Source organism: Pan paniscus, chromosome 2 (assembly GCF_029289425.2).
Source record: "Pan paniscus chromosome 2, NHGRI_mPanPan1-v2.0_pri, whole genome shotgun sequence".
Lineage (NCBI taxonomy): Eukaryota > Metazoa > Chordata > Mammalia > Primates > Hominidae > Pan > Pan paniscus.
Genome location: NC_085926.1, coordinates 106,020,678 through 106,037,174, shown reverse-complemented (window position 1 = coordinate 106,037,174; position 16,497 = coordinate 106,020,678). Strand labels below are relative to the sequence as shown.

The 16,497-nt window shown below is 35.5% G+C and overlaps 1 protein-coding gene across 3 annotated transcripts in view; it reads left to right on the top strand.

Annotated features, from left to right (window-relative positions):
• CD47 (CD47 molecule) overlaps nucleotides 1-16,094 on the top strand; it is a 47,940-nt gene extending 31,846 nt beyond the window's left edge. The window contains exons 5-11 of one of the 3 annotated variants that reach the window (XM_034957051.4): nucleotides 212-304; nucleotides 1,329-1,421; nucleotides 2,190-2,282; nucleotides 7,791-7,822; nucleotides 9,160-9,184; nucleotides 10,111-10,143; nucleotides 12,125-16,094. In XM_034957051.4, coding sequence (XP_034812942.3) covers nucleotides 212-304; nucleotides 1,329-1,421; nucleotides 2,190-2,282; nucleotides 7,791-7,822; nucleotides 9,160-9,184; nucleotides 10,111-10,143; nucleotides 12,125-12,129 — 374 coding nt within the window. In that variant the 3' untranslated portion in view covers nucleotides 12,130-16,094. The remainder of the gene's footprint in view (nucleotides 1-211; nucleotides 305-1,328; nucleotides 1,422-2,189; nucleotides 2,283-7,790; nucleotides 7,823-9,159; nucleotides 9,185-10,110; nucleotides 10,144-12,124) is intronic. The other 2 variants (XM_034957053.4, XM_034957054.4) reach the window with 2 other exon arrangements.
• Nucleotides 16,095-16,497: the final 403 nt, after the last annotated feature.

Genomic DNA, 16,497 nt, shown 5'->3' with positions numbered 1-16,497 from the left:
CCAATTCAAGGTTTCAGCATGTTGAAACTTAAATGTTGAGATTTAGATGTCTTAAGTTTGGTCTTAATCAAAAAATAGTCACTAATTTTGTGTGAGGTTTTCAGGGAAATGTATATTTTTAAAATTTTCACAGTTGTCAAGCACAGAATTTAGATTAGTACATTTAAAAAGTATGTAGGAAAATATTTTAAATGTTTTTATTTATTGACAGGTGAATATTCATTAAAGAATGCTACTGGCCTTGGTTTAATTGTGACTTCTACAGGGATATTAATATTACTTCACTACTATGTGTTTAGTACAGGTGAGTTTTCGTTGTTACAGTATGATTTTGTCTACCTTTTTCATTTACAAAACAGCAGTTTTGGTGAAAATATTCATATAATTTTTTTACAACTCAATAAGAGTAGGTTTATTAAAAGATTTTTCATGCTATTCTTAGTGACATTTTCCCATTCATATTAATTTTAAGGTTATTCTAGGTTAGCTATTTTGTAAAAAGTGATTTTCATATGTATTTGATGCCAATCAGCATAATTTTAAATTATGCCATATAATTTCTTAATGATTATTTTCATATTCTAATTTCAGTTTTTTGAAGTTATAAGTGGATGTTAAATGCAGTCTTTTTCTTCTTTTGCTAAGCTTCTGCTTCTGCATTAAGAAGACTGGTTCTATAAAATGGAATTATGAATCACAAATAGTAGAAACATATTTGTTTTAATTATTAGCAAACCTTAATACTGTAGTTTTAAAAGATGGTATGGAAATCCAAACTATAATCAGTATCATTTTCACTGCATTTTGAAAGTAGATCACTACCATATTTAGTTATTACTATTAAAGAGTCACATTTAACACTTGGTCTTAGAGCCTATCTCTGGCTCGTTGTACATTGGAAAGGTATTAGTTTGTTATAAAATGACAGATCTAGAGATAGAGAGCATGATGTTTACAGTCACATATTTGCATAATGGTTCCCTCAGCAAGAGCAATTCCATGTGCATGTGGAGAAGACATTCATAATAGCCATTCATATTGTAAAATGCACAAGTGTGGTAAAAGCAGCATTGTTCTAAGATTTAGGGTAAAAACTTCCAGTCCAGCTTAGCTGACTGTGAAAATTAAAGGCTGCCGAATGTGTGAATTTGGAGCTGACTACTTGTGTGGAAGGGTTAGATCACTGAGTTAACATCTACCGTCAAACAATGAACTCCAGAGTCAGTCTTTGGTCTTAGGAGATCCTTGATTATACCAAATGCAAGTGGAAGTGATTGCTTTTTAAATACTCTTGACATGCTTCTGTTACATCCTTTTCCTTCCTCCAGCGATTGGATTAACCTCCTTCGTCATTGCCATATTGGTTATTCAGGTGATAGCCTATATCCTCGCTGTGGTTGGACTGAGTCTCTGTATTGCGGGTAAGAGTCATCTTTCTGTAGACCTAATTTGGGTTACTCTTGGACAGAGCTCTTCTTCCTTTTTCTTTTTCTTTCTCTCTTTTTAAAAATATATAGACTTGATTTTTTTTTTTTTTAGTGCAGTTTTTGGTTCATGGCAAAATTGAGTGGAAAGTACATTCACATGCATATTTTTATGTGGACATAAGTTTTCAATTCCATTTGGGCAAATACGGGAGTGCAATTACGGGACTGTAAAGAGTATGTTGAAATAAACTGCCAAACTCTCTGTATCAAAATAGCTGTACCATTTTGTATTATCACCACCAATAAATAAGAGTTTTTGTTTATTCGTATACTTGACAGCATTTAGCATTCTGAGCTTTTCTTTTTAAACTTCCAATTTATCCCAGTGGTAATAGTGCTTTCCTCCTCGCTACAAAGATATTAGCTGTATATATGGCTTGGTGGCTGATTGTTCTAGCACCCAAACTGATATGCCTGTATTTGTGGAAGAGCTTTTAAAATAACTGGGCTAAAATTGGTTGGAGCCTTAGACTTGAAACACCAGTTCCCATTTCTTGATATGATAAGGTATGTGTTATGCAAAGGAGGGCTTTGTTCTTCTAATAATTTTGAGTCATTTTACTGGTTAAGTTAATAAACATATATGGATAATTTTTGTTTTTTGATCATTAGAATAACTCTCTTAAAACTTGGGATTATTACTGTTTTTTAATAAGTTATTTCATATGCTTTTCTAATACAGAATTTTATTTGTTTTTACAGCGTGTATACCAATGCATGGCCCTCTTCTGATTTCAGGTTTGAGTATCTTAGCTCTAGCACAATTACTTGGACTAGTTTATATGAAATTTGTGGGTAAGTCAATCTTATTTTCATTAACCTATGCCAATAATTTCAGATATATCACTTAGAAAATGCTTTTTAGTTTGTTCTTCCAGTTTAGGACCAAAAATGAGAAAATGCAATTGGAGTGATTCGAGGATAATTAAAGAGGGTAGAAGACATATAAGATTTTTAGTTGGTTCTTCCAGTTTAAGACCAGAAGTCAGAAAATACAATTGGAATGATTTGAGGGTAATTAAAGAGGGTAGAAGACATATAGGATTAATGAAAATTTGGTTTCCAAAGTAGTTTAAAGGAAAATGGCTTTATCTATTAGAATGTGTACCTTTTTATACTAAGTAAAAGGGGAGAGATCTTTGAGGATCCATTTTAAGTAATAGAATAGGATTTTTAATTGTTCCAGTGTTTCTGTGATAGAGCTGTCCTGCACAGACCTGTTTGTTTGTCACTTGCTCTTTTTCTTGCAGACATAGACACCCCAGACAGGAATTAAAATTCACAATCTATCAATTTTGTTCATTTAAAGAGCAGTGACCTCTAATGCATGACTTTAAAACAGTTCTAGGTAAAATCAATATAATGAAAACATTGAGTTTCAAGATATAGGCTTTTACTCCTTTTAAAATCAATTATTAATAAGTATGGAATTTACTTCATTGTTTCTAACTTGTATATTTAATCCGCCAATTTTCAAGTAACATTTCTGCATAAATTCTTATTTTTTATTGAGATATATGTACACAGAGAGATATTTTCAATTGTGCCTGAAACTAATGTTATCTTACCTAAGCTCAAGATGTTCCCAATAATGTAATTTATATTAGTTTCCGTTTTTTAAAAAAATTATATTTTTATGAAATAAAACATACTCTTAACCACCTATCAAAATAATCAAAAGTTATAAATTAATGGAGTAAAAAAATAGTGTTTCTGCTTTGCTTTAGGTAAACTTTGCTGTGTGTGTTTCTAAAACTTAATACAAACTTGAATTGTTATAGTCAAATAATTTCTCATATGACTCACATAATAGTTTCAAAAAACTTTTACCTTTATTTCTGAACTTTGGTTCTTGATGATTGTTAATTGAATTCAATTCTGTCATATATTCTGTGTCTTTCTTTAATTAATGCTTATTAGATAAATAATTAAAATACTTAACCAAAATCTACCTATCCTTAGCATATGAGTTCATAAGCCTTAGTTGTTGCTCAATGAAATTTTCTAATTTTATACCACATAATGCCATAAAATACAATGGAGGCATCTAAAGCAGAATGGAATTCATGTGGTAGCTACAGTGAACATCTTGAATGTTGGTGCATATTCTATTTTTGTTACATCTTCCAATCACCATGTGTCTGGTTCTGGAAGATGACACTCCTGGTTTTGTTGCTCCCCACAAATGCCTGAGAATAGCGTGTGATTTGCAGTATCCATACAACTCTGGTGAAGTAGTATTAGATACCTTTGGCTGACGGGCAGCACGCTCTTATTTTTTCCTCACTATCTGGGTTGTCCTCCCTTTTACTCCCATGCCACCCCATGCCTTCCATATCTAGCATAGAATGATCTTCAGTACAGTTGCCAGCAGGTCTGGTGACAATGTCTCAAGTGGAACTAAGCATTGTCTATCTGCCACTTCCTTAACTTCACTCTCCTGCCTTCTCCATCACTTACGTTCCTCCAAGCCTGTGAAACCACTGTACTATACCTGTCACTGTTCTGACATTTAAATTAAAATGACTTAAATCTTGACAAGTACCCCAAATTAATTTTTCTTTGTCATAGGTTAGCATATAAGTATACTATATGCTAAAATTTATGCTATATGTTTAAAATTTAGTGCAATTTTATTGATAGTGTCCTAATTTTATTGATAGTATCCTAAAATAACTTTTTAAATCAACTTGTCTGATGCCAGCGTTCAGAGGGAGACCTATGGTCAGTTAAAAGGCAAGAAGAGACAAGGTACAGGAAAGTTGCTCTTTAGATAACGTGGTAGACTAGGAGGAACATTAATATGGTTTGCTTATATAATCTGACTGTGTAAATCTGAATCTAGGTAACATTAAGGTTGCAAATTTGAGCGTTTATATTAGGAAGTTAAAATTTTAAGTGTCTCCAAAATAATTTTTACTCATTGCACGTGTTCTGTTTTAGAAAAGCCTAATGATTGTGTTTTGATTTAAATGCAATAAAATCCTCAGATAGTTAAAAATCCAAGCTTTCTCTTCAAGAAGAAGTTAATGTCGCTATGAGATTTTTAACTTTTATAATTTTTATTATTTCCAACTTTAAATTTGTAGCCTTAATTTGCTATTTTAAAGAGTAGGCCTTTCACTTTCACTTTCTACAACTTTCTGTGAAAGGGACTTTCACTTTCTATTTTTTAACTTTTTTAACTGTGTTGTATTTTTTTTCTTTTATTGGAAGCATTTTAATTTTATAAGATGAGAAAAAGGACTGGGCACAATAACTTAATGTGAAAGCATAGAAAAGATTACAAGAAACTAACCAAACTCACTAAAGTTGGGCTTGTTGTTTGTAGAGAATGTTTATATAATTATAAGGATCAATACTTTCTCATTTTTAAAGCCATTACCAGTTAGTTCAATATAAGGGCATATAGTGTTTTGATACAAATCAATCTGGTAGCAGTAAGAACCATATTTACCACAACATCCCAGATATTTTAGAATGATGCAGATGCAGAATATATATGTAGAATTTTTATCTATGTATAGATACAAATTCAGATATTTTCTTGTTCAATTTAAGGAGAGGTAAATTTGGTATCAATAGAAAAAATGTTTCTGAAAAATTTAAACCCTGGAAATATATTTATGGCATGGAGTCAGATGTTTCAGGGAGAGAAGAACAAATCAAGAAGCATTGCAAGTATGCTCATATGGAATGCTTAAGGCTTGTGGTTAAAAAATATATATATATGGCTGTCAATGTCTTAGGCTCATGGTAGCAGCAGAAATCGTAATAATTCTTTTGTCACATGGGTTATATCCATATTGGAGAGAATTAACTCAGGTGAAATTAACTTGTACACTGTTTGGTTTTATAATATTTAGAGGGATCACAACTGACTGATGTCCCTTTGAAGTACCATTCTTCATAAATCTCTTTTTTCAGAATGGGCCAGCCAAATGTGACATCCCTTGGATCTGAGATTTAGAACTAGAAACTATTCTTTCTACATTATTAGGGAAGAAAAGGAGTTACTTGGCAGTTAGCAATATTCTATTTTGTTTTGTTTTGTTTTTAGAGACAGGGTCTCATTATGTTGACCAGGCTGGCCTCGAGCTCCTGGGCTCAAGCAATGCTCCCACCTCAGCCTCCCAAGTAGCTGGGACTACAGGCATGTGCCACTACACCTGGCAGTGTTTATTCTGATAAATACATTTATGAGCTCAAAAATGTAACTCTAAAACCTTATCTCTGAACTTTCATATTACCATCAGAAATTTAGATAGCTGTTTAGTTCTCTTTTTCTTTGTAGAACATAGATATAAGGCATGGTTTCATTGAAGTCAGTTGTATATACATGTAACTATCCTGATGTTCCCAAATAAAGCTCTGTATTTCTGCTTGGTTTATTGGGGAGGCTGCTAAATGTAGTGCATCCCAACCCATTTTACCCTGTTCTACTTTAAAAAGAGGTTGGCTTCTTGTTTGGATACAAGGACCAAGTCACTCCCCCAGGTTCCTCCACAGTAAGGGAGGCCTATTTAAAGCCGCCCATGGCACTAACAGAAACTGGACTCCTATGAGCTCAGATACATAACTGGGCCTCACAGGGGTGGGACAGTATGTAGTCTAGGAATTGGAAGGATCCATTCCATATCAAAGAACTGAAGCATCGTGTTGCCCTCTCAGCAGCAAGAGTAAGGTGATGCCCCTGTCAGTTATAGTTCCTGAGTTCCTCTGTCTTTGATTCTTTGCCTATTAGCCAGCTAGCTCACCCTCTTCTTTATGCCACTGTTTTTTATCCTATTCATGCCTTCTCACAGACAGCTTTTCTTACCTACAGCTTTGAACTCATCCTTGTCTCCTTTCTGTTTCTTTTTCACTTTCCCTTCCCATCACCAACTTTCTGGGTTTTTTTCTGTTTCTTCTTAGAGTCCAGTGGCAGGGAGAAACTTGTCAGTCCAGTCTGTTGCCATTTTTCCTGTTTGAGAAAGACTCACCAGCTTTTGGCTGGCTCACAGATTGGCTTTCCTTGGGTCAGGACCCACCCTTTTCCCTGCCAGCTTTGGAAGCTTGACAGAGTTCGAGTGTGCAGTGGTGGTAAATAAATAGTAAGGAACACAGAGCAGTCCTGGAGGCGTGCCTCCATCTGCTGATGAGAAAATCCAGTGCTGTCATCCAGCCCAGGTCCCAGCGGAATAGGCCTCTCTGTTCAGTAGGATCCCCCTCCTGCTGAGTGGTTCATGGCATGTTTCTGTTCAACGCTTTTCCATCTGTAGGATTCTTATTCTGTATTTATTTGGTTTTTTGGGTTTTTTTATTTTTTGAGATGGAGTCTCGCTCCGTCACCCAGGCTGGAGTGCAGTGGCATGACCCCAGCTCGCTGCAGCCTCTGCCTGCCAGGACGAGGGAGATCCTCCCACCTCAGCCTTCCACGTAGCTGGGACTACAGGCATGCACCACAGGCATGCACCACCAGGCCAGCTAATTTTTGTATTTTTGGTAGAGACAGGGTTGCATCATGTTGCCCAGGCTGGTCTTGAATGCCTGAGCTCAAGCAATCTATTTGCCTTGGCCTCCCAAAGTGCTGGGATTACAGGCATGAGCCACCACGGCCAGCCTTCTCATTTGTTTCTTTATAAGGAAGCTATCTCTTCTTCCCTCCCCAACTAGGGTATTCTTTTCCCTTTCATCACTTTGCTCATGTACTGTATTCCTTCAACTTCATTAATGAATCCATTTGGAAGCAGTGAAAAAGGCAACTCAGAAAGCTAAGAAGAAATAGATAGAGGAATACTTAGAGCTATCTGAGTATTTTCTTTAGTTTGTTAGCTCTTCGGAGCTTTGAAACTGGAAAGACCCAGGGAGTGGTGTGGAGAAAGAGACTGAGCTTGTAAGACACAGGAGCAGTGAGCTAAGGGAGATGGAGTAGTGGGGACAAATTCTGGCACATTCTGTCTACACTCTGGGTAGATAGAGGAGGGAGGATGGAGCACCCATGGTGGGGCTATGTTGGTGACAGCATTTTCCCACCAGCCAGTGTAACAAGTGGCTGATTTGGGGGAAAGATAGCATAAACAAATGAGAGAATGTGTTTACTATTTGATGTAGATGGGTTATTTGCTTCATTTTTCAAATCAGTGTATATAATCAAGAATATTCAGCATGTTTGAATAGACTGTCAGAGCTGGAACTCTTTCATTAACATCTCTGGCACCTTTAGTTTTAGCCCTGAACATTTTATCTTAAAATTAAACATTACCAAATGCCTTAGTTTATTTCATTTATTAAATTTATATTCTTATTTGTTATTTATATCAGCTTCCAATCAGAAGACTATACAACCTCCTAGGGTAAGTTAAAGTTTATTAAATGAATTGTGAACGATCATTTGAGGGATTAGACTGAGGAACTTGGTAATTGAGATATTTTGCTATCTGTTTTGTCTCACGTCAAATTAAGAGAATGTTGAAGTCATTGCATGACCTTTGCATGAATGGGTCCAGTTCTATTTTAAAACCTGTGTTTGGTCATTTTAGTGTCAATGGGATGGAATAAATGATTTCTTAAGATTGTACTGACTTCTCACACCCAAAACTGGAAAGTAGGAATAATGGCTATATTATCTCTGCAATCAGAAGGAAGCTGATTCCAATATATCACCTCACCTGTTGGATTCATTGGATGTGCATACACAGAATGACAATTTCAGGCTTAAAAATGAGGAGAAATCTATACTAAGTTGACATCATTGATAATTATAATCTATAAAATAAATGTAAATATTGCTGAAAACATCTATTCGGAGTTATGATTCGATCCTCTCCCATACAAATGTTTTATAAACATTTTTTCCCTTAAAACTGTGCTTAAGGTTTCATTGTACCTTAGATACCTTATTAAGCCATTTGAGAAAATTCCAAGAAAGGAGTAATTTTAGGAGGGCATAAATGAAGAGAAAAGCATATTTATAAACATAGACTTATCACAGTGACAGGCCCAAGTGCTATTTTGTGGAGATAAGCTCTGGAAAGGATTATATTGTACTTAGCTTCCTATAATGGAGTGATGATAGATGTATCTGGAATGCCAAAGAGAGTCTTCTGTCTGTGGCCGGAGGTAGAGGTCACATATGCTTCTAAGTCTGACAAGCCTCAGTGTGCCTAAAGGGCAGGTGGGGCGGGTATGTGTGTCTACCACAGGGGTATATTCTAGAAAGATTGGTGCCATAGCTATGTTGGTCACAAGAGGCCAGCAACTTAACTGGACCTGTAAATCCTAACACATTTTCTTTCCCAGTTACTGAGTTCAATTTGCGATACTTAAAGATGATTCTGTTTTGCTTCCACCTCTTCACTGTGTTATTTATTCTGTTGTTGCTATTTATGCTTGCACTTTCATATTTTTAGAAGTTAGAATTTCTTGAGCTGAGTGGTGAAGTGGGAAATTCTGTTTAGAAAAATAATATTAAGAGAATAATACAGTTATTATTAAACTATTAACCCGACTTGGCAAGCTTTGCTTTAACATTTACAGGCTTATTTCGTTGTTTTGTTTTGTTTTGTTTTGTTTTTGACTGTAGGATTTACTGCTTACTACATAATTTAAATATTAGCATATATTAGTTTTACTATAAAATGACATGACATAAATTATATTTTTATGTAAATATATTTTAAATATTTTTCAGAAAGCTGTAGAGGAACCCCTTAATGGTATGTGGTTATTTCACTCTTAATCCCTTACCAGATCATAATTTGAACTGGCCCGCAAAACAGTTAGAATGCCCTGTCTATGCCTTAGGAAGAATCTAGGTTTTTTTCCTCTTTTTTTCTTTCCTTGGCATCTCTACTCTTGATTATACATCAAGAATTATGGGCTGGGTGCGGTGGCTCATGCTTGCGATCCCGGCACCTTGGGAGGCCGAGGCGGGCAGATCACGAGGTCAAGAGATTGAGACCATCCTGGCCAACATGTTGAAACCCTGTCTCTACTGAAAATACAAAAATTACCTGGGCATGGTGGTGTGTACCTGCAGTCCCAGCTACTCGGGAGGCTGAGGCAGGAGAATTGCTTGAACTCGGAAGGCGGAGGTTGCAGTGAGTTGAGATCATGCCACTGCACTCCAGCCTGGTGACAGAGTGAGACTCCGTCTCAAAAAAAATAAAAAAGAATTATGAATATTACTTTTATAATATTCTCACCACTGGGAAAAATGCACTATTCTGTGTCTAAGTAGCTGCTTACCTTAACCAAGTGATATTTGGGCAAGGGGATCGTTGCCTTTTGCTACTGGTTGAGACGAAGCATGGCACCCCCTAGTAGAGAAGGATCCCAATTACTTCCAATTTCTGATGTACACATTTTAGAAAGATACAGGCTATTGCCACAGAGATAGACCAAAACATCTCATTTTCTTTCTTTGTAAACCTAGATCTGATTTCCCAACTAAGTCTGTTTCCTTTGTGAATGCTGTGGGTATGATCCACAGAAAGGCTACATAATAAAGTGATAGCTTTACAATTAATTTGGCTGTAGAGTTGTAGACTAGTTAGCATATCATTGCATATTTGTTTATTTAGAAATGATTTCCAATTGTGGAACCTCACTAACTGCCTGCTTGGCTTGTTACTAATCCTAGCATTCAAAGAATCAAAAGGAATGATGAATGATGGTAAGTATAAAATGCACTTAATAATTATAGATCAGTTAAAACATGGACTTTGGAAAACAAAAAAGCTTCTTGAAAATGTGGCTCTTTTTTAGTAAAAGGGACACTGTCAGATGATAAAGGTTCACATTTCTTGATGTATACAACTTAAATCTACTCTGCTAAAAATTGCAAAACTACTACTGTAAAAACTGTAGGGTGTCACGAATCAGACTCCAGTCATATGGCTCCCAGCAAAGAGAAATTACCACTTTTTGTAAAATGTTTTTCAGATTCCGTGTCTGGTGACTGTAACTTTAAAATGCCTTTTATAAGGCACATAAATAATCTGGCACAAATCTTTATCATTTTGACAGAGTTTCTTTTATGCTTGTGTTGGTGATTTTGTTGCATTTAACCCATGGGGACTTAACATCTCTGCTTTTCCAATCAGGAGCTTGGTTCTTACCTTTTAGGAGATGATTAAAGAGAGAGGTTGAGAGAGAGAGAGAGAGAGAGAGAGATGTTTCGTCCTCAGCTTTTGCTTCCATTTTTTTTTTTTTTAAGAACTCTGGGCTAATAACTTCTAATCTTTATGGAATATTTCAAAGAAATATATTTGTTCTTAAAGATACATAGGTTTCAGATATTGAGTGCAACAAGCATTTATTTTGGTTTTACCTTAGCATATTATGATTCCTCAGTTTTGTTGGCATTTAGTAATTATGTTTATGTTTTTATCTTATCAAAAAATGTCTTCTTACCTTTGATATTTATAATCACTCCTCGGTCATGTAAATAGTTTGCTTTATATTTTACTGTTTTAAAGTCTGTGACCTTACCTGCCCTCTTCTGTAGCAAAGTACAGCATTTAACTCAGGAAGCTGTATTCCCCCAAGTGTCATTAATATTTGCATAAGATTAAAAACACTCCAGTCATGCATTGGTGAACAAAGTTTAAAACAATGTGTATTCAGCATGGAGTCACAGAATGATCCTACTTTTGTATGTTTGTGTCACAGCCTTTAAAAGCATGTTTTGTTATATAAGCCATTAGCCTCCTAAAAAAGACTATAGTTCACAGGAATAAATTAAAAGACATAACAAAACATAAAATGACTAGTACCAGGAATTGTGGCCATGGTTTGTTCCAGTAACTGTGGCATGGCATGGTTTGTTCCAGGAATTGTGGCATGGTTTGTTCATGTTTACATTCTGATGTCCTATATTTTTTTAAATTTATATGTCCTTTCCTTTTCCTTGGTGGTGTCATTGTTCTGTAGTTGTATGAAGAAACTAAACTTTTCTCCATTTTCAGGAAAGCAATCTAAGAATCTTGAGTGCCTCTTCCTTTGTTAATTTCTCTTAAGATGTGACTTTTTTAAACTACTGCATCAGGAAATATTGTAAAACAGTTTTGCCTTGAATATTTGTGATGAAATCTGCGATGATCTTCAAGATTCTCTTAATTTTGCTAATATTCAGCTGATCAGAATTTGTTTTTAAAATGTCTGGCTGGTGGGTACTTCCCACTGCCAACTGCTTATTGCTTACAGTATGTCTGCCTTGTCAATGAATGAGGTTCAGGGTGCTTCCTAGGTATCAGAGTCAGTACCATTTTTCTCTTTCATCTACAGCTGATCAGATGTTTATTTTACTTACATTAAATGAATGGTGGAGATCCAAAGTGAATATTATAGAATATTATTCTAGGATCAACGTCTTTTGCTTTGAAAAATCAACATCTCTTGGCTTTTCCTCAGCCAACCCAGCAAACAGAGATTATCAGACTCTGTTGATTTTTTACTTTCATTTGGCATTGGCCTTTTTCTTACTGAAATTAAAAAGGCTAATGATTTGCCTGGTTTCTGTCTCTGACCTTTGCAGATCTATTTTCTTAATTTTTAGATACTATATATCTGAAACTTTTTTTAATGTGTCAACTTTTTAATGGGTAGAAAATAGACACGAATAGTGATTATGTGTTCATTTTTCAATTTTCCAGAATAACTGAAGTGAAGTGATGGACTCCGATTTGGAGAGTAGTAAGACGTGAAAGGAATACACTTGTGTTTAAGCACCATGGCCTTGATGATTCACTGTTGAGGAGAAGAAACAAGAAAAGTAACTGGTTGTCACCTATGAGACCCTTACGTGATTGTTAGTTAAGTTTTTATTCAAAGCAGCTGTAATTTAGTTAATAAAATAATTATGATCTATGTTGTTTGCCCAATTGAGATCCAGTTTTTTGTTGTTATTTTTAATCAATTAGGGGCAATAGTAGAATGGACAATTTCCAAGAATGATGCCTTTCAGGTCCTAGGGCCTCCGGCCTCTAGGTAACCAGTTTAAATTGGTTCAGGGTGATAACTACTTAGCACTGCCCTGGTGATTACCCAGAGATATCTATGAAAACCAGTGGCTTCCATCAAACCTTTGCCAACTCAGGTTCACAGCAGCTTTGGGCAGTTATGGCAGTATGGCATTAGCTGAGAGGTGTCTGCCATTTCTGGGTCAACGGAATAATAAATTAAGTACAGGCAGGAATTTGGTTGGGAGCATCTTGTATGATCTCCGTATGATGTGATATTGATGGAGATAGTGGTCCTCATTCTTGGGGGTTGCCATTCCCACATTCCCCCTTCAACAAACAGTGTAACAGGTCCTTCCCAGATTTAGGGTACTTTTATTGATGGATATGTTTTCCTTTTATTCACATAACCCCTTGAAACCCTGTCTTGTCCTCCTGTTAACTTGCTTCTGCTGTACAAGATGTAGCACCTTTTCTCCTCTTTGAACATGGTCTAGTGACACGGTAGCACCAGTTGCAGGAAGGAGCCAGACTTGTTCTCAGAGCACTGTGTTCACACTTTTCAGCAAAAATAGCTATGGTTGTAACATATGTATTCCCTTCCTCTGATTTGAAGGCAAAAATCTACAGTGTTTCTTCACTTCTTTTCTGATCTGGGGCATGAAAAAAGCAAGATTGAAATTTGAACTATGAGTCTCCTGCATGGCAACAAAATGTGTGTCACCATCAGGCCAACAGGCCAGCCCTTGAATGGGGATTTATTACTGTTGTATCTATGTTGCATGATAAACATTCATCACCTTCCTCCTGTAGTCCTGCCTCGTACTCCCCTTCCCCTATGATTGAAAAGTAAACAAAACCCACATTTCCTATCCTGGTTAGAAGAAAATTAACGTTCTGACAGTTGTGATCGCCTGGAGTACTTTTAGACTTTTAGCATTCGTTTTTTACCTGTTTGTGGATGTGTGTTTGTATGTGCATACGTATGAGATAGGCACATGCATCTTCTGTATGGACAAAGGTGGGGTACCTACAGGAGAGCAAAGGTTAATTTTGTGCTTTTAGTAAAAACATTTAAATACAAAGTTCTTTATTGGGTGGAATTATATTTGATGCAAATATTTGATCACTTAAAACTTTTAAAACTTCTAGGTAATTCGCCACGCTTTTTGACTGCTCACCAATACCCTGTAAAAATACATAATTCTTCCTGTTTGTGTAATAAGATATTCATATTTGTAGTTGCATTAATAATAGTTATTTCTTAGTCCATCAGATGTTCCCGTGTGCCTCTTTTATGCCAAATTGTCATATTTCATGTTGGGACCAAGTAGTTTGCCCATGGCAAACCTAAATTTATGACCTGCTGAGGCCTCTCAGAAAACTGAACATACTAGTAAGACAGCTCTTCTTGAAAAAAAAAATTATACACAAATATATACGTATATCTATAAATACGTATGTATATACACACATGTATATTCTTCCTTGATTGTGTAGCTGTCCAAAATAATAACATATATAGAGGGAGCTGTATTCCTTTATACAAATCTGATGGCTCCTGCAGCACTTTTTCCTTCTGAAAATATTTACATTTTGCTAACCTAGTTTGTTACTTTAAAAATCAGTTTTGATGAAAGGAGGGAAAAGCAGATGGACTTGAAAAAGATCCAAGCTCCTATTAGAAAAGGTATGAAAATCTTTATAGTAAAATTTTTTATAAACTAAAGTTGTACCTTTTAATATGTAGTAAACTCTCATTTATTTGGGGTTCGCTCTTGAATCTCATCCATCCATTGTGTTCTCTTTAATGCTGCCTGCCTTTTGAGGCATTCACTGCCCTAGACAATGCCACCAGAGATAGTGAGGGAAATGCCAGATGAAACCAACTCTTGCTCTCACTAGTTGTCAGCTTCTCTGGATAAGGGACCACAGAAGCAGGAGTCTTCCTGCTTGGGCATCATTGGGCCAGTTCCTTCTCTTTAAATCAGATTTGTAATGGCTCCCAAATTCCATCACATCACATTTAAATTGCAGACAGTGTTTTGCACATCATGTATCTGTTTTGTCCCATAATATGCTTTTTACTCCCTGATCCCAGTTTCTGCTGTTGACTCTTCCATTCAGTTTTGTTTATTGTGTGTTCTCACAGTGACACCATTTGTCCTTTTCTGCAACAACCTTTCCAGCTACTTTTGCCGAATTCTATTTGTCTTCTCCTTCAAAACACTCTCCTTTGCAGTTCCTCTTCATCTGTGTAGCTGCTCTTTTGTCTCTTAACTTACCATTCCTATAGTACTTTATGCATCTCTGCTTAGTTCTATTAGTTTTTTGGTCTTGCTCTTCTCCCTTGATTTTAAAATTCCTTCTATAGCTAGAGCTTTTCTTTCTTCCATTCTCTCTTCCTGCAGTGTTTTGCATACATCAGAAGCTAGGTACATAAGTTAAATGATTGAGAGTTGGCTGTATTTAGATTTATCACTTTTTAGTAGGGTGAGCTTGAGAGTTTTCTTTCTTTCTGGTTTTTTTTTTTTTTTTTTTTTTTTTTTGACTAATTTCACATGCTCTAAAAACCTTCAAAAGTGATTATTTTTCTCCTGGAAACTCCAGGTCCATTCTGTTTAAATCCCTAAGAATGTCAGAATTAAAATAACAGGGCTATCCCATAATTGGAAATATTTCTTTTTTCAGGATGCTATAGTCAATTTAGTAAGTGACCACCAAATTGTTATTTGCACTAACAAAGCTCAAAACACGATAAGTTTACTCCTCCATCTCAGTAATACAAATTAAGCTGTAATCAACCTTCTAGGTTTCTCTTGTCTTAAAATGGGTATTCAAAAAGGGGGATCTGTGGTGTATGTATGGAAACACATACTCCTTAATTTACCTGTTGTTGGAAACTGGAGAAATGATTGTCGGGCAACCGTTTATCTTTTATTGTATTTTATTTGGTTGAGGGATTTTTTTATAAACAGTTTTACTTGTGTCATATTTTAAAATTACTAACTGCCATCACCTGCTGGGGTCCTTTGTTAGGTCATTTTCAGTGACTAATAGGGATAATCCAGGTAACTTTGAAGAGATGAGCAGTGAGTGACCAGGCAGTTTTTCTGCCTTAAGCTTTGACAGTTCTTAATTAAGATCATTGAAGACCAGCTTTCTCACAAATTTCTCTTTTTGAAAAAAAGAAAGCATTTGTACTAAGCTCCTCTGTAAGACAACATCTTAAATCTTAAAAGTGTTGTTATCATGACTGGTGAGAGAAGAAAACATTTTGTTTTTATTAAATGGAGCATTATTTACAAAAAGCCATTGTTGAGAATTAGATCCCACATCGTATAAATATCTATTAACCATTCTAAATAAAGAGAACTCCAGTGTTGCTATGTGCAAGATCCTCTCTTGGAGCTTTTTTGCATAGCAATTAAAGGTGTGCTATTTGTCAGTAGCCATTTTTTTGCAGTGATTTGAAGACCAAAGTTGTTTTACAGCTGTGTTACCGTTAAAGGTTTTTTTTTATATATGTATTAAATCAATTTATCACTGTTTAAAGCTTTGAATATCTGCAATCTTTGCCAAGGTACTTTTTTATTTAAAAAAACATAACTTTGTAAATATTACCCTGTAATATTATATATACTTAATAAAACATTTTAAGCTATTTTGTTGGGCTATTTCTATTGCTGCTACAGCAGACCACAAGCACATTTCTGAAAAATTTAATTTATTAATGTATTTTTAAGTTGCTTATATTCTAGGTAACAATGTAAAGAATGATTTAAAATATTATGAATTTTTTGAGTATAATACCCAATAAGCTTTTAATTAGAGCAGAGTTTTAATTAAAAGTTTTAAATCAGTCCAATGTGTTTCATAATTATTTTTTAATTTTCTCCATGGTGCAGTGAAAACATCACATGAGAAAGCGGGAGACCTGGGTGCTAGTCCTGGCTACACTACCAGCTAGCAGAGGACCTGGGAAAGCTACTTCCCTGGATCTCAGTGTCCGTCTCTGCCTGTAGAATGAGATAAGTCTCTTCAAGACTGAAATGTATGGTTCTCCA